The following is a 19,080-nucleotide window of genomic DNA, read 5'->3' on the forward strand; positions in this document are numbered from 1 at the left end:
GTGGACGTGGAATAGGAGTCAGATCTGAAGGTACAGTAGTAGTGAGACCTGTAGCTTGATACTTTTTATTAGCACTCTGCCATCTCTTAATATGTCAAGTGCTGAAGGCCAAAACTCTTAGCAGTCAGTCACTAAACATTTATTAAGTGCCTACCATGTGCCAAGCAGTGGGAAATACAAAAAGAGGCAAAAGGCAACTCCTTTCCTCAAGGAAACAGTTAAGAGAGGGAAGGCAATAACCAATAATCATTTTGTACACTTACTATATATTCATTCAGATCAGGCCTTTGAAGGAGTCAAACTAGTAGATAACTTTTTATGAATGAAAGCATTTGATAGGACTAATTTTGGCATGAAATTTCTGTCATTAATTTTACTAGCCTTTAATCATAAAGAGATGAGATGAGGAAAGTACTTTTTATGCTGTATCAGTTACCCAATATTGATAAGGAACAGCTGATTATAGACAAACTTTTAATAATAGGTGAATTTTAATTTTAAGGAAAGGAAATAAGGAAACAAATATTTATTAATTAATCACCTACTATGTGCCAGGCATCGTACTAAATATTTAACAATTCTCCCATTTAATGCTTGTGACATTCCTGGGAGGTAAGTGCTATTATAATTTCCAATTTACGGATGAAGAAACTAAGGCAAATAAGAGTTAAATGACCTGCACAGGGTCACACAGCTAGTGAGATTTAAACTTAGGTCTTCCTGACTCTTGGCTCAGCACTTTATTCACTATGCCATCTAGCTGCCCCTATACCTTTAAGTATTACTAATATAGAAATTAAAATTCGCTAAATTTTTGTTACACATCAAAGCAAAAAGCTGCTTCCTTTTTTGCTTCCTTTGGGAAAGAAAATGGTCAAAGAAAATAGCTGGAAACATGAATAAATATAACTTATCTTTCAAGAATCAGATTACCTTATTTTGCAATTAAAATATATTTCTTTGTTTTTCTAACCACTATTCAGATAAAACAGCAACCTCAGCCCATAATTCACATTGATGCATTCCTTTATGATGATGACTTTATTGATTCCTTGTGTGAGAAAGGGAAAATGAGTAGAAACTACTGCATGGTGTGTGGGTCACACCAGACTGCACCTTTACGTAAGTAGACACTGAAGTACACAAACTATATTGTTATAATGCATGTTCATTTTTCTTATACGCTGTGTGTGTGTGTGTGTGTGTGTGTGTGTACACGTACACCTGGTCCATTTTATGTTTATTTTTTTAAAAAGAAGTATTCGAACTTTACAACATAAAGGCTTCATTTTCAAGCATTGCTTAAATTGGATTTAAAACCAAGGAGAGTGGGGAGGGATGAGAGCAACCTGCTTGATATATAAACAGTATAAGAAAAAAATGGGGAAAAGGGAAAGAGCTAAGGAAGAAACATGAAAAGAGAAATTAATGGCTTAGAAAAAGAAGAGGTACAAAACCTTATTGAAAAAAAAAACTCATTGAAAATTAGAATTGTCCATGTGCAAGGCAACGACTCCATGAGACATTAAGAGAGAATAAAACATTTAAAAAACTGAAAAATTAGAAGAAAATGTGAAATAACGCATGGTAAACACAATTGACTTGGTAAATAGATCAAGGAGAAGTAATTAAAGAAACATTGAGGGACCTGAAAGCCATGAACAAAAAGGCCTGCTCAAGTAACTTAGAACCAGAGGGCAAATTAGAAATTGAAAGAACCCACTAGTTAGCTCCTGCAAAAACAAAATGAAAACTTTCAGGAATATTGTAACCAAAATCCAGAGCTCCCAAGTCAAGGAGAAAATGCTGCAAGAATCCAGAAAAAAAAGAATTCAGGTACCAAGGAGTCAAAGTCAAGATCACACACAATTTGTTCCTCACTACTCTGAAAGTGAAAGTTGTGAAGTACGATATTTCAAAAGTAAAAGATCTAGGCTTACAACCAAAAATAAGTTAACTGGTAAAACTGAGTATAATTCTTTTTGTTGTTGTTTAGTCATTCAAGTCATGTCCAACTCTTCATGACCCCATGGACTGTAGCACACCAGGCCATCTTGTTCTCTACTATCTCTTGAAGTCTGTCCAAGTCATGTTTGTTGTTTCCATGACACTATCCACCTCATCTTATGCCTTTCCCATCTCCTTTTGCCTTCAACCTTTCTCAACATCAGTGTTTTTCAATGAGTCCCATCATTATATTTGGGCAAAGCTTCAGTATTTGACCTTCCAGTGAATAGCCTGAATTAATTTCTTTAAGTAGTGATTGATTTGGTCTTTTTGCTGTCCAAGGAACTCTCAAAAGTCTTCTGCAACATCACCATGCAGAAGTGTTGATTCTTTGACTCTCAGCTTTCCTTATATACCAACTTTTACAGCCATACATTACTACTGGAAAAACCATAACCTTAATTGCAAGTTAGCCTTTGTCTGCAAGTTGAAAGACCTCTGCTTTTTAGTATGCTGTCCAGATTTGCCATAGCTTTTCTTCCAAGGAGCAAGTGTTGCTTAATTTCGTGGCTGCAGTCACCGTCTGCAGTGATCTTTGAGCCAAAAATATAAAATCTGACACTGCTCCCATTTCTTCTCCCTCTGTTTGCTAGGAAGTGATGATCTCAGTATTTTTTATGTTAAGCTTCAGGTCATCTTTTTCACTCTCTTCTTTCACTGTTATTGAGAGTCTTCTCAATTCCTCTTCACTTTCTTGCATCAGAGTAGTATCATCTGCACATCTGAGATTGTTGATATTTTTTCTGGCAAACTTAGTTCCAGCTTTTGATTCATACAGCTTAGCATTTTGCATGATGTACTCTGCCTACAAGTTCAATAAGGTAGCAATATACAGCCTTGTTTCACTGTTTTCCGATCTTAAACCAATCATTTGTTCCATGTTTGCTTCTAACTGTTGTTTCTTGGTCCTCATGTAAGTTCCTCAGGAGACAAGTAAGATGATCTCTTTGAGGACTTGTCATATTTTGATATAATGCACATAGTCAAAGGCTGTATATTGTTTACAATTATTTATACACATTGTATATATGTGTAGTCAGTGAAGTAGAGGTTTTTTTCTGGAACTCCCTTGCAATTCTCCATTATCCAACAAATCTTGGCAATTTGGGCTCTAGTTCCTCTCCTGCTTGTCTGGTAGTTGTTGATTTATGTATTGCTGAAGCCTAGCTTGCAGAATCTTAAGCATAATCTTGCTGAAGTATGAAATGAGTGCAATTGTAAAATTCTGCAGAGGAGGAAATGGGCCTTTAACAAAATTCCTGATGAAAATACTAGAACTGAGTAGAAACTTTGACAAACACAGGAGTCAAGAGAAGCATAAAAGAGTAAACATGAGCAAGCAATTAATTGTAAGGAACTGAACAAGATTAAACTTTATATTATGGAGATGATGATATAGCTAGGGGGCAGTAGATAAAGTACCAGACCCAAAGATAAGAGGACCTGAATTCAAATCCAGACATGAAGTTAAGAAAACTTGAATTCTAATCCATCCTCAGATACTTATTAACTATGTGATCCTGGGCAAGTTACTTAACCCCCGTTTGCCTCATCCTTCTCTGTTAAATGGGGATGATAATAACATCCACCTCCCAAGATTGTTGTGAGGATTGAATGAGATAATAATTGTAAACTGCTTAGCATAGTGCCAGACCCTGGGTGTGTTGGCTATTCTTATACCTATTATATATTTGCTCAGAACTCTTATCATCACCATTGGTCATAGAGGGAGGAACAGAGGGCCTGGGAGTGATTCTAATGATCTCAAAAGAAAAATGAAAAGGAAGGAGAAGAGTGTCAGCTGGCCCAGAACCATTCTAACCTGTGGGTGACCAGAACTGAACAAAGAAGGTTAGAGTCAGGAGAGTCAGGTATCAAAATATTTTCAAAGTGAGGAAAACACTTGCCAAGTGGAAGTCCGCCTTCCTGAGAAGGAGGTGTTATGGTTTATGGAAAGACATGGTTTTTATACATGAAAACCACAAGAAGGCAGGACCCAACACAGTCCTGAGTAAACAGCTCCCATGGTTGGCATTTCTTGGGACAGTTCTTGGGTCCTATAGGAACAGTCTCCAAGATATTAGAATCACTGAGCCTTGTGATCATTCAGCAGGGTACAAAGCTAGAGTTAGCATGGTGGGAACTGGAATGAAGTACTTGGTTCTGTTGACTTACCAGTTCCTAGCATGGGAATTCAGGAATTGTTAACATGTCAGGAGATTTTGATTGGTCACTTTCTGCTGCAGCATGTTGGCTACTTCTGGCTCTGAGGTCCCCTAGGAAATAGGGAAGCTCCAAAAAATATAAATAGTAATCGATTAATATGAAAATCATATCTCTCAGAGAACGCCTGGTGCTGGTCAAAGCAGTATGTTTTGCCAGAGGGTGAAATCATCTGGAGGGTGAGCACAAAGGATTGTTATGCTAAGCTTAAGTAAAATAGGATGAAGGAAAGTACACAATCACAAGTGTGGATGTGAATGGGATGAACTCACCCATAAAATAGAAGAGGTTAGCAGAATGGATTAGAAACCAGAATCCAGCAATGATTATAAGAAACACACTTGAAACAGAAAGATACACGCAATTTAAAACAAAGGAGAGGTAGGAGGGGAAGCCAAATCTGTTATGCTTTATACTAAATTTAAAAAAAGGCAGAGGTAGCAGTTACGATCTTAGATAAAGCAAAAGTAAAAATAGCTCCACTTAAAAGAAATAGGAAAGCTGTGTTTTGCTGAAATGACTATAAATAATGAATTGTCATCAATATTAAAAATATATATGTATCTACCAAGAAAGAGAGCACCTAATTTTTAAAAGAAAATGTAAATGTAAATGTAAATGTAAATAAATTACATTTACTTCAGCTGGCCCAGTCATTTAGAAGTGAACAATAAATAAAATTCTAAGAGTGGGGGAACCTCAATTTACCTCTCACAGACCTAGATAAATCTGACCCAAAAAATAAACAAGAAAGAAGTTATGGACCCTGAATAGCATTTTAGAAAAGTTAAAGATAGCTCTGTGAATTCTGAATAGGAATAAAAAAGAGTATACCTGTTCCTCATCTGTGCAAATCATGTTCACAAAAATTGACTGAATTAAGATGTAAAAACTCACAAAAATGCAGAAATAATAAATGTATCTTTCTTGAACCTTAATACAATAAAAATTACTTTCGATAAAAGGCCTTTGAAGCAAAAATTAAAAATCAATTAGAAACTAAATAGCTTAATCCTAAAGAATGGATGGATGCAAGAACAACTCATAGCAACATTTAATTTTATTACAGGTAACAACACTGAGACAACATACCAAAATTTGTGGGATGTGATGAAAGTAGTACTAAAGGAAATATTTATATCTATTAATATTTTCATCAATAAAAGAAAAAGCAGACCAACAAATTGTACATACAATTAAAAAAACTAGAAAGCCAACAAATCAAAAAGCCCCAATTAAATACTAAAATAGAAGTCCTGAAAATCAAAGGAGAGAGTAACAAAATAAGAGAATTGAAAGTTAAAAATCATATGCTCATAAATAAAACAAAGCTTTTTTTTCTCTCCTTTTTTAAAGTAATAAAGTAGAAAAGCCATCGGCTAATTTGGTCAGCAAAAGAAAAGTCAAATTAATTATATCAGAAATGGAAAAGGTTAATTCACATCCAATGAAGGAGAAATAAAAGCAATTATTAGGAGCTATTTCACCTTACTATATGCCAGTAAATTTGATGATCTAAATTAAATGTATCCACATATATAAAAATATAAGTAGCCCAGATTAACAAAACAGGAAAAGTGGAATAACTGTCTTAGAAAAAGAAATGCTATAAATGAACTCTCAAATTGAAAAATCCCAGAACAATATGGATTTACAAATTTTATCAAATTTTGAAAAAATATGTGAAAAGTTATTCCTATCAGATTCCTTTTATGACACAAATACAGTCTCCGTTTCTTAACCAAGGAGAGTTAAAACAGAAAACTATAGACCAATATCCCTAATGCATATAGATGCAAAAAATTTAAATAAGATATTAGCAAGAAAACTACAACAACATACCACAAAGATCATACACTATAACCAGGCTGAATTTATACCAGGAATGCAGAGCTGGTTCGATATTATGCGAACTATGCTTATAAGCATAGTTGGCTATATCAGTAACAGAAACAACAATCATATGGTTGTATCAGTAGATAAAGAAAAGGATTTTAACAAAATACAACACTTATTATATTGAAAATTCTGCAAAGCATGGGAAGAAATGTAGATTTAGTTAAATGATAAGTAGTATCTATGTAAAGCCAAGAGCAAGCATTATCTATCATGGGGATAAGCTCAAAACTGTTCCATAAGATCAGGGATAAAATAAGGATCATCATTACTCTTCAATACTGTACTCCAAATGCAAGCTTTAGCAATAAGACAAAAATAAATTGAAGAAATAAATATAGGTAAAAATAAACAAAACTCACATTTTGTTGATGATATGGTGGTTTATTTTGACAGCACTAGAAAGTCAGCTAAAAAATTAATTGAAACAGCAACTTGAGCAAAGTTTCAGGATATAAAATAAAACCACATAAATCATCCACATTTCTTTCTAATACCAGCAAAATCCAGCAAGCGGAGGTACCAAAAAAAATTTTGTTTTAAATTAACTGTACATAATATAAAATGCTTGAGTGTCTTGCCAAACCCACACAGAAGCTATATGAAAACAATTACCAAATGCACTTTACATGAATAAAGACATTTTAATAATTGAAGAAATATTACTTATGGGCAGGGCAAGCCAATTTAATGAAAATGAAAGTTCTACTTAAATTGCATATTTAGTGCCATATCAATCAGATATCAAAGAATTACTGAGAGGTAGAAAAAACAATATAATTCATCTGTGGAACAAAATAGCAAGAATATCAAGGAAAACAGTGAAACAAAAATTGAGAATGATTGGGGCCTAGCAATACCAGACATCAAACTTTAGCCCCAAATGTCAAAACAGTTTGGTCCTGGGTAATAAGTAGGTTGATCAGTGGAACAGATAAGATACACAATATCCTGAAACAACCAACACAGTAGCCTACGGAAATCTAAGCTATTGGGGAAGAACTCACTGTTCAATAAAAACTATTGGAAAACTAAAATGTAGTTTGACAGATAGTAGATGTGGAATAACATCTCATACCAAGATAAACTCCAATAGAAATAAAAAGTGACATGTAAATTAGAGATTGTGTGTGATTGTGGTTTGTCCTTCATTCTTGAAGAAGACCATGACATCAGGAAGATGATGCCATGATTTGCAATTGAATTGGATTTGAGTAAGGGAGAGCCTTGCAAAGTCACCAGCCTCTTTCTCAGGAGCCATTTGGGTCCAGTGGCTAGATATAGATCAGGACAACTGGAGATGGCACAGGATGCAGTGGGAGACCTTGGCCTTTTTAAGCTAAGTCTTCCTGAGTTCTCACTTTGAGGCAATGCCCATTCAGAGATTAGGCCTGTTTAAGAAGTGAGTCTGGGGATGGCCCCTTTAATGAAAAAAAAAAAATCAAATTGGGAGAGGAAGACCTTCAGGGCTACTGACGAAAGAAGCAATTATTATTTGTATTCACTTTGAGCCATCTGGGCCTGAAAAATACTATTGATGGCTGATCGGTGAGAGCCACAGTGAATTGAATTTAAGGCATGGACTTTAAGGAAGAAATCTAGCCAGTCAAGCCCAAGATAAGTAGGTAGGTTTCAGCCCTCAAAATTTACCTTCCTTTGAAAAGAATACCCTCAGGTAAGGGCATGTTACCTCGTGGGGGAGGAGGGAGAGAGGAAAAGAGAGGAGAGGAGCATGGAAGAAATTACCAGTAATATCTAGGGATAAGGGAAGAGTTAAAAGGTAAAATGGACAGTTTTGTTTACATTAAATTAAAAAGGTTTACACAAAAGCAATTGCAACTAAAAATTAGAAGAGAAACAGGAAAAAGCCCTTTCCCATTTGATAAATGAGTCAAAGTTTTAAGTAAGTTTTCAGAGGAAGAGATCTAAGCTGTCCATAGCCATGTGGAAAAATGGGCTAACTCGGGGCAGCTAGGTGGTGCAGTGCATAGAGTACTGGCACTAGAGTCAGGAGGACCTGAGTTCAAATGCGGCCTCAGACAACTGACACTAGCTGTGTGACCCTGGGCAGGTCACTTAACCCCAATTGCCTCGCCAAAAAAAAAAAAAAAAGGCAGCTGGGTGGCACAGTGAATAGAGGTCTGGCCTTGGAGTCAGAAGGACCTGAGTTCAAATCTGGCCTCAGACACTTGATACTTAATAGCTGTGTGACCCTGGGCAAGTCACTTAACTCCAATTGCCTCACCAAAAAAAAAAAGTGCTAACTCACTAATAATTAGAGAAATATAAAATAAAATAGCTGAAGTACCACCTCACACCCGTCTAATTGGTGAAGTTGACCAAAAAGAAAAATGACAAAATGTTACAGGGGCAGTGGGAAAAGGGGACATTAAAGCACTGTTGGTGGAACTGTAAATTGGCATAACCATTCTGAAAAGCAATTTGGAACTGTGTCCAAAAAAACTATTAAACTGTTCATACCCTTTTACCTAATAATAGTACTGTTTGGTCTGTACCTCAGAGAGATCAAAGTATGAGAAAAATGAACCCATATGAACAACAAAGATAGAGGCTCTTTTTGTAGTGGGAAAAAAAACTGGAAACTGAGGGAGTTCTCATCATTTTGGAAACAGTAAAATAATTATAAGGATTATCAACTCTGACTTAAGAAACTCTGAGCAATATAATAGCCAACCACAATTCCAAAGGACTCATAATGAAACATGCTGTTTATTTCCAGATAGAAAGCTGATGGACTTAGAATGTAGACTATGTAAATGGAAACATTTTCTCTCTTCTTTTATTTTTTTGGACTTAGCTAAAAGACCATTTGTTTTGCCTGACTGTATAACAGATTTTGTTTGTTTTTCTTACCTCCTCAGTAAGGCAGAGAAGAGGATGAGGGAATAGGAAGGAAGAGAATTAGGTACGAAAATAAAAAGTTTTTTTTAAAAGAAAGGAAACAGGGAAATTGTTTTTAAAATGAAACCTCTTATTGCAGTATAATTAAATGCACAGAGTTGATGTATATTAAGAACTGTTGGTAAAGCTATGGTTCTTACATAATAAGAAGTACTTAGAACTCCAGTTTTGTTCAGCTCACTGATAGCACTTGAGTCATTGATATATGTATTATATTAATAGATAATAGATTTCTCTCTTTTTTTTATAGTAGCGTTATCCCTGAAAAATTCTGTTTATATTGTTTTGGCTTTTTTTCTTAGAAATTAAAATTAAATTGAAATATTAGAATTTCACAGATAACATTATTATCTAATTTGATTAAGCTTCATGTGGCATCTCTCCTATTTGAATGTAAGCTCATTTTGAACAGTTGTTGTTCAGTCATTTTTCAGTCTTGTCTAACTTTCCGTGGCTCAGTTTGGGGTTTTCTTAGCAAAGATGCTGGAGTGGTTTGCCATTTCCTTCTGCAGCTCATTTTACAAATGAGGGAACTAAAGCAAACAAGATTAAGTGATTTGCCCAGGGTCACACGGCAGTAAGTATCTGAGGCTGGATTTGAACTTACAAAGATGAGTCTTCCTGATGCTAAGCCCAGTGCTCTATCCACTGTGCCACCTAGTGGCCCCCTTATTTTGACCAGGGATTGTTGCTCAGTGCCAGGCACATATTGAAGCTTAATAAATTCTTGTTGAATGATTGGTTGGTAGTTCCCAAGATTAGCTGTTAGTTCTTTTAGCTATTATTCTTTTCTGTCAAATTAATTATCTGTAAACAAGAATTATTATATGGTAGGTAACTGCTACTTTATAATTTTTTTTGTATGTCTAATAATCTTTTTGTAATGTATATCATTACCACCACCTTAATTTCTCTGTTTTTTCCCCATATTTTTATATTGAGTTTTCTTAAAGAAGGGCAAACCTTTAATTACTTTTTTAGTGTCACATTTATTATATGATGGGAAGTGATGTTAAATTTGTTCTGTTAAGCTGTTTATTACTTTGAAGTGCTAAATGGGAACAGTATTATTAAAATTTTTGGAACTAGAATCAGAAAATGAATTGATATTTCCCTCTATTGTTTCCAAAATACCATTGATTTTTACTAATTTGAATATTTTAGTACCCTCTTAGATGAAAAGATTATAGAACTGTAGATTTAGAGCTGGAAGAAAACTGAGAAGTCATCCAGTTCAGTACCCTTATTTCACAGAAGGGAAGCTGAGGCCGGGAGAATTTAAGGGTGAGAGGGGAAGGGACAAGAATTTTTTACCCAGTTTGCTTCTACTTCCTGAATTCTAATTCACCATCCATGTGTCTGTGTTTCCATTGAACTGTTTTGAAAAATCCAAAAATACTTTCTTCTCCCAAAATTTGATTAGGAATTAGAGCATTTCAGAATGGTAATTATTAAAACATGCAGAAATTTTGCTGTCTTGTTAGAATTTCAGTATTTAGAATCTCTGAACATGGAAATGGATTGTCATTTAGAAAATATATGTAGTTGGAGAGGATCAGGGATGAGCTTAGAGGTGCTCTTCAGAAAAGGTATACTACTACTACTACTACTAATAATAATAACTGACATTTATATAGTGCTTATTATGTGCCAGGCACTTTGCTAAGCGCTTTGCAATTCTTACCTCATCTGATCCTCACAAAAATCCTGGAAGGTAGATGCTATTATAATCCCTTTTACACAATTGAGGAAACAAAAGTTAAGTGACTTGCCTCAGGTCATACAGCTAGTAAGTGTTTGAGGCTGGATTTGAACTCATTTCTTCCTGACTGCAGGCCTAGTGCTCTATCCACTGTGCCACTTGGCTTTTAGAAAAAGTACTGGATTTGAGGTCAGGAGAAACTTGAATTCCTACCTTCTTCACTTAGTAGTTGTGTGAACATAGATCATTTTTAAGCCTTAGTTTCCTCATCTGTAAAATAGGAAGAATAATCTCTCACTGGACTGTGGTGAGGAATAAATGAAATAACATAATTAATGCATTTTGTAAGCCTTATAGTGCTATAGAAATGTCAGCTATTATTATTAATATTATACCTTCTCCAACAGTGGTTTGGGGGTGAAAGTAATGTGGGAAGTTATCCTGATTTTTTTTTTCTTATTAATCGTCACTTGTAGATACTTAACAGATTAAGAAATATCCTTTATAAATGTAAGTAAAAGAACTGTTCATGCATTATCTTCTTGTATCTGAGTAAATACCTTGCAGTAATACAAAACTTTTGTTTTTATTCTGTTCTGATTCTTCAGGATTTATTTCTCATTCCTTCTCCCCTTTGGAATTGAAGTTCATTTATCAGCATGTGCTTCCGGATCTGTCTGGAAAGGTCTTGATTGATGTTGGTTCCAGACTTGGCCCAGTGCTATTTGTGGTAAAGTCTAGTAAGGGAACTTCTTCAATGTTTGTAAGGTGCATTTTTTTATGCTAACAATTGGCTTTGCCTGATACCATCCAAGGGAATAGATAAATTTAATTTCTTAAACTAACACCAAGTTGAACCAATGAGGTTGTGACATCAAAGGTGTCACAGATAGGTGAGTATTAATATCTCCTATAATAATATTGAGTTTCCTCTTCTTAAGACCAATTCTTATGATCTCTCTTAGAATCATAGATCTTGAGATGGAAAGAACCTCAGAGACCATCTAGTCCTAACACCCTTGTGTTACAATGAGGAAACTGAGGTCTAATGAAATTAAATAGCTTGCCCAAGGTGACACAGATAGAAAGTATCATTTATTCTTACAAATTATAAAAATATTGATGGCATAAAAACCTTAAATATAACTTATACTACATAGCTAGTCTTTTGTAGATTATTAACTTTTGTGCTGTCTTCTTTTTTTCTTACTTTTGCTAATTTGTACTGAGCATTGATCAAAAAAGCTTTGATCTAAGGTTTATTTGTAAAGCTTCTGGTTATACTTGGCTTCCTAAATATCCCTTTAACATCATTTTTTTATTCATTACTTGTGCAATTAAAAAAGTTTTACTAGATAATTGAAATGAGGCTTCCAATTTTCATAAGCATACTTGTTTAAACATATGAACCAGAAGCAGTAGACTCAGATGTATCAATTTATTCAGGTGTCTTTAGAGGAATCAATATCTGCTATAAGTCATAAAAGTTGACTTTTTAATATTGGATTTATTTTTAATGTTAAAGCTTCTACCTGTTAACGTATCATGAAAGCTTCAAGAGAAAATAATAGCCTCTCCAAAATAATGATTTGAGGTTTGTGGATTTTTGTTTTTTAAGGGGAGGTGTTTATGGGATGATGAACATCTGTAAATGGTCATTAGTAATAGTACCTACCTCCTAGAGTTGTATGGATAAAATGAAATAAGATTTGTAAAGCACCATATAAATGTTAGCTATTATTTGGGTTAGGTCAGTAGCAATTATTTCTTCTAAAATGCCTCTTGTTTTTGAGATGCAGCTTCCTTTTCCCACCCTGCCCCTACCTTCTCACTATTCTCTTTCCAATCCACAAAGCTTTTTCACTAACACTACTATTTTTGGAATATTTCAGTAGATATTTATATTCCTTATGCCTTCTTAACAAAGTTTCTTATAACTCCTGGGATTATCTTAGCACAGGTTGAGAACTTCTGATTTAGTGAATTTAGAGAGTCACAGGGACATAGAGATGTTTAAGTTGCCTTTCTGAGATCATAGCTAGTAAATGCCAGGTGTGAGATTTGAACCTAGCTTTTCCCAACTCCAATTCTAGCCCTGTCTCTACTATCCCAGACTTCTTATTTATTATTGTAGAGATTAATTAATGGAAATAAATTTTCTTTTGCCTCACATAGATTTTTCGGTAATTTTGTTGTAATTCAGCTGTGTCTGACTCTTTGTGACCTTGTAGACCTAGTGTTTGTGGGGTTTTCTTGGCAGAAAAAAAAGTGCATATTTAATGGGTAGATTAAAACATATAGTCATTAATTATCCTTATTAAAATAATCTACTTTGTAACTGATATCCAAGTCTTAGGCCTAATTCTTCAAGTCACTCACTACTCTACTCACCCACCTTCCCCTACAATTAGTGTGTGCTCAGTTTGATTAACAGGAAACTAATATAATAGTTGGAGTGGGGATAATTTCATTGTGTTTTGTGATAATTTCATTGTGAATTCATTGGTATAAGGAACTCCTAGGTGAGGCCATTCCCTTTACAAATAAAGCATCTTTTCTATAACTTACAGGCTTAGCATTATCTAAAGTACCAAAAGTTTGCCAAGGATTACATAGTATAGGTCAAAAGCAGGACATGAACCCAGATTTACTGGCTCTGAGTCCAGCTCCCTAATCACTCTGCCATAGTAACTCTGTTCTTAATAGTTATATAACTAAATATAATTAGGATGGTAAATCTTTGCAAAGAAAAGTCACAATACATTCCAAAGTAAAGTATAAAGTTGCTTTTATTATTTGACATTTAGGGTAATCTATATAATCAAAGTTTTCTAGGCTTTATTCATCGTGTTATTCTTGGTAGTTTTTTCTTTCTTTTTCTTTGAAGATAATGTCTTCCTTTCTTCTGAAGCTGGCAAAAGCTAATCTAATTATCATAATTATTACATATGTTTTTATTTTAGGGTTATCTTTATAGTTCAGCATTGCAGCTACATGGAGTGGAAATGAATCAAGATTTTTGCCAGCTGCAAGAAATGATCATTGCCAAATACAAGTTTGCTGATAGGATAAAGGTACTCAATGTTATTTTTAGTTAATAAGCATTTTTTAATCTTTGTGAAAGAGTCCCTACTCTCAAGGATCTTACATTATTTAAGGACACAGCATATACTTGTAATTTGAATAAAAATATTTAGATTAAGTGATATAAAAGATGAAAATACAAGGTATTTTGATGGGGAAGGGGCACCATTAATTGTTTCCTCTTGAGCTGAGCTTTGAAGGCGACTCAGGATTTTAAGGGACAGAGGTAAGGAGTACATTCTCAGTATGGGGAAGAATACTCTATGCAGAGATAGAAATAAGAGATTGACAGCCAAGTATATGAAACAGAAAGAAAGCCTGTTGGCTAAACCAAAGAAGACATGGAATGAGGGAGCAGGGGGACAATACACAAAGGTTTATAAGGTAATTACTACATGCCAGGCTCTGTGCTGAGTTCTTTACCAATATTTATTTGATCCTTACATCAACCTTGGGTGATAGGTACTGTTTCTATTTTATAGTTGAGGAAACTGAGGAAGGTAGAGTTTTAATTAATTGCCCATGGTTACACAGCCAGTAAGTGTCTGAGGCTGAATTTGAACTCAGGTCTTTTTTCTCTGGGCCCGTGGCTCTATCTACTATGTCATCTAACTGCCATCAAATGTAATATATGATAAAGGTGGAAAGGTAGGTTGGAACCGATTTGTGAAGAGCTTTAAATGCCAAAGAAGCATTTGTATGTCCTAATAGTTTTATTTATGTGTGTGTGTGTGTGTGTGTGTGTGTGTGTGTGTGTGTGTATACCTACATATATGTACAATTAATGTACAGCGACAACAAAGAGATAATAGTGAGCCACTGGAGTATATCAAGACTGATGACCAGAGCCCAGCTGCCAGAGAATGGGCCTAAGCAAAATCCAGCCAAAGCATTCTCTTAATGCTTTGATGGGATCCTAGTGCATGAGAAGTTCCTGAGCCTGATAGCTTGTGGGGAAAAACCTCAGACAGACCCTGCAGTAAGGGTTGGTCATCCAGTTGAGTGGCAAGAGGGATCCTTGGGTTTCTTGAAGGAAGGGCCTGGTCTGACTCACTATACTCAAGATCAGAACAGGTTCTGCCTGCACAATTTAGTTGTGGAGGTTAGCCCAAGTGTAGATCACTTAGCCTAGTTACTAAGGTGGATAAGATAAACAAATCCAAGAGAACTCCTTAGTTTGAAAGATGCCCAGGGATAAATCCCAAGGAAAATAGCAACTCCACAACAACTGCCTCAGTTTCTTCTAATGTAAAGTGGAGATAATAATAGCACCTATCTTTGAAGGTTCAATGAGATAATATTTGTGAAACATTTAGCACAGTGTCTGGCATATAGTACATATTTAATAAATGCTTATTTCCTTAAGAAAGAAATGGCTTCTTAAAACCAACACCTTTTAAGAGTCATAAAGAAAGTCATAAAGAAAGGTTAGAATGATATTCCGTGGGTGGTTTTGTTTTATATTAACGGTCTCAGGAGAAAACAAATGGGAAGAAAGTGGGATTAAGTATACTGGGAAAGAAAGGACGTTACTATTAATAGAAGGAAGTTACTATTACAATATAGAGGTGCATTAGATAAAAGGTTTATAATCATGGAAGAATGAGTAGAAGGAAAAGGTATCCCATGAACCTCATTTTCATCTGAACTGAAAAAAAGAAAATTGAACAAAATTATATCTAGAGATTTCAGCATAGAAATGAATTAAACTCAAAAGGGAAATCGAAGGAGTGGAGAAACCTAAGAGGAAGAGTAGGGTAGGTAAGTCTCAAACTCAAGTGTTGGAGTGAGGAACATGAAGTGTTGACATGAAGTGGTTTTAGGGATGGAGTTACTGAAAGAGAAGAGCTACATCTGAGATAAGTTGTTTCATTTATAGAATGAAAGGTTTCAGGCAGATTCCCTCTCTTCTACCACCTTCCTATTTGTAAAGAGATAGATAGGAATAAAGGAAGTTAAAATTACAAGATACAGGATAGAGGAAATATACAATAATCATAACTATGTAATGAACTTAACTATAAAATGAAAAAGATAAAGTAGATCTTAAAACAGAATTCAGTAATATATTGTGAATAATAATAATAATAATGATAGGTGATAGATAAATATAGGTAGCCTTTATATAGCACTTTAAGGTTCATAAAGTACTTTACACATTATCTCATTTGAATCAACAACCTGGGCAGGTAGGTACATGTTATTATCCCCATTTCATATGTGAGGAAACTGGGGCAGCTGGCTGGCACAGTGGATAGATTACCAGCCCTAGAGTCAAGAGGACCTGAGTTCAAATTCGGCCTCAGATACTTGACACTTACTAGTTGTGTGACCCTGGGCAGGTCACTTAACCTCATTGCCTAGCCCAAAAAATATATATATATGTGAGGAAACTGAGGCAGACAGAAGTTAACCGGTGTGACTTGCCCAGGGTCACACAGCTAGTAAGTGTCTAAGGCCGAATTTGAACTCAGGTTTTCCTCACTCCAAGTCGTGTGCCCATTTGAAACACAAAGATTCCAATAGACTTAAAATGTGGGACTTCAGCTGACCCTAAAAAAGTAGGAGTAGCAATCGTGATTTAAGTTAAGGCTGTAGTAAAGATAAATATTTCCTAGATAAGTAGGAAAAATTACATTATGTTCAAAAGCACTGTGGATATTATCAGTACTTAAAATATATGTACCTAATAAAATAATATCTAAATATTTAAAAGAAGTAAATCAAATTAAAATGAGGAATAGTAAAACTATAATAGTAGTGGGGACCTTAATGTACCCCCTTCAGATCTAGACAAATCTTACCAAAAGAGAAACAAGAAAGAATTTAAGGAGCTGAATAGAACTTTAGAAAAATTAGAGATAGCAGATGTATGGCAGTAATCGAATTGGAATAGAAAGGACACAAAGTAAGTGCTTAATGAATGCTTTTTCATTTGTTCAAGCTTGGAAAGGACATGATTAAAAATGACAAAGTAAGTGGCTAAATTATTTTCATATCTTGAGAGTGTTGGGGGTACTTAGTATTTCCATACTTCACTATATAACATGTAACCTGGCACCTCTTAGGCACTTAATAAATACTTGTTGATTGATTCTGAGTACTCTAGCTAGAGGTGCAGATTTCAGCCAAACTACTCGTTTTATGTGTCTCTTGTCTATGTCCTTCCATAAATCCTTCACAGGTTGTCCATTCAGTGTGATCTTTCCTCTGTTTCTTAACAAAAACAGGGCACTAAGTGAGCTGTTCATTTGCTTTACCTCTTGTCTTTATCTTAACAGGTCCACTTCACTTTCTAGCCATAGATCTTTTTGTTGAGCTTGTCTGAACCACTTTGTCCCAGTACATTATTAGTAATATGATGCAATTTATTTGTGCTGATCATATGAGACAGTGCTTTTTTTTAAGTGACCCACAATTTTGATTTTTTTAGGCTGTGAAATTCCATTATGCTTAGCTATCTAACATCATTGAAAGAATAGGTCAATAGACCCATGATCTCACTAATGTGGATACTTTATCCAGTAATGCAAATTGTAATCCATTCATATCTGCCCATCCTAACGGACTGTTTCTATGTCATATCATAATTCTCCCTAGCGGAGCCGTCAACATACTGGAAGTCTTCTAAATCTTTTTTCACATTGTGAGCAATACAAGTGTAGAATGCAGGCCATCTGTTAAACCTCATCTCTTGTGATGTGACTGACCTATCATTTTTTTCCAAGCATACATTCCTTTACTTTCTTGCACATTTCCTCTTTTGTAGTGTGTTGAATCAATATTGTTAATAAAAGTTATAATAACTGATTGAATGTTACATATATACAAATGAAATAAGTTGGTTTGTCAAATTTTCACCAGTTGATATTTTAGCATCTATAGATTTAATCTTCCCATTTATATTAAAGTCACTATGCATTTCCATTTGATTTAGTTAAGATAATGCCCACTTCTATCAGTCCATCAAACTAATGCCTATTGCTATTCCAGTTATTATCTTGTCTGTGATATAGGTTACTGACAGACTTTTTGTTTCTTACATGAACTCATTCTGATCTTCAGGTGCATCATGCAAATATATGTACTCAAGCCTCACTTCTTCAAAATGCTGATGTTGTTATAATGAACAATGTCTTTGAATATTTTCTTGACAGATCAGAACAGGCCAGGTATGCTATATATTTAAAATTCAGTTCTCACAGTATATATAGTTTTCAGTTTACAAAATATCTACATTCTGCATTTCTCTTGGTCTATTACTTTTTTTAAAGATAGCTTGAATTGTGAATATATCTATTTTAATAGAATAATGTGTTATGTAAAAACATACTTTATGTGTATACAACTTTTAATGTGTTACATCTCAGATAGATAAATTAAATGTAGTATTTAAAAGAGATAATGTATTTCAGTGATTTGTGTATATTATTTTGATTTCTGAGAATGGGCTAATTCCCTTCCATTTCCACGTCTGTTTTCTCTGCTATAACTACACACACACATGCACACAGAGAACTTTGTCGAGTCCATAAGAATACAAGTCATTGTATTGATATATGGTCAAAGAATATGAATAGGCAGTTTTCTAATGAAGAAATCAAAACAATTTATAGTCATATGAAAAAATACTTTAAATCTTTATTGATTAATGAATTGCAAATTAAAACAACCTTGAGATATCATTTTACTCCTATCAGATTGGCTAAAATGATTGAAGGGGAAAGTGTCAGATATTAGAGGAGATGTGGAGATGTGGAAAAATTATGAAAAATTCCACTGTTGGTGGAATAGTGAATTGATGCAATCATTTTAGAGAGCAATCTGGAGTTATGCCCAAGGAGTTATTAAACTGCCTGTGCCCTTTGACCCAGCAATACCACTCTTAGATCTATTTCCAAAGATGATTAGGGAAAAAGGAAAAGAACCTACATGTTCTAAAACATTTATAACAGTTCTCTTTGTAGTAGCAAACAACTGGAAATTGCAGGAGTGCCCATCATATGGGTAATGGCTGAACAATTTGTGGTATATGATCATGATGGAATACTACTGTGCTGTAGAAAGTGATGAGAAAACAAGCATAGACTTGCATGATGTAATGGAGAGTGACACGAGCCAAACCAAGAGAATGTTGTATACAGTTAACAGCAATATATTTTAAGAACAACTTTGAACAAATAAGCCATTTTGACTATTATAAATACCCAAATTAATTACAAAGGAAGATACTATCTGCATCGAGA

General features: G+C 34.6%; 1 protein-coding gene across 2 annotated transcripts in view; it reads left to right on the forward strand.

Annotated features, from left to right (window-relative positions):
• LOC114032181 overlaps positions 1-19,080 on the forward strand; it is a 48,222-nt gene that overhangs the window by 9,834 nt on the left and 19,308 nt on the right. For both annotated transcript variants that reach the window (XM_027847428.1, XM_027847429.1), the window contains exons 3-6: positions 984-1,122; positions 11,359-11,480; positions 13,714-13,824; positions 17,900-18,006. In XM_027847428.1, the coding sequence (XP_027703229.1) occupies positions 984-1,122; positions 11,359-11,480; positions 13,714-13,824; positions 17,900-18,006 (479 nt within the window). The remainder of the gene's footprint in view (positions 1-983; positions 1,123-11,358; positions 11,481-13,713; positions 13,825-17,899; positions 18,007-19,080) is intronic.

Source organism: Vombatus ursinus, unplaced genomic scaffold, assembly GCF_900497805.2.
Source record: "Vombatus ursinus unplaced genomic scaffold, bare-nosed wombat genome assembly UNPS02015406.1, whole genome shotgun sequence".
Taxonomy (NCBI): domain Eukaryota; kingdom Metazoa; phylum Chordata; class Mammalia; order Diprotodontia; family Vombatidae; genus Vombatus; species Vombatus ursinus.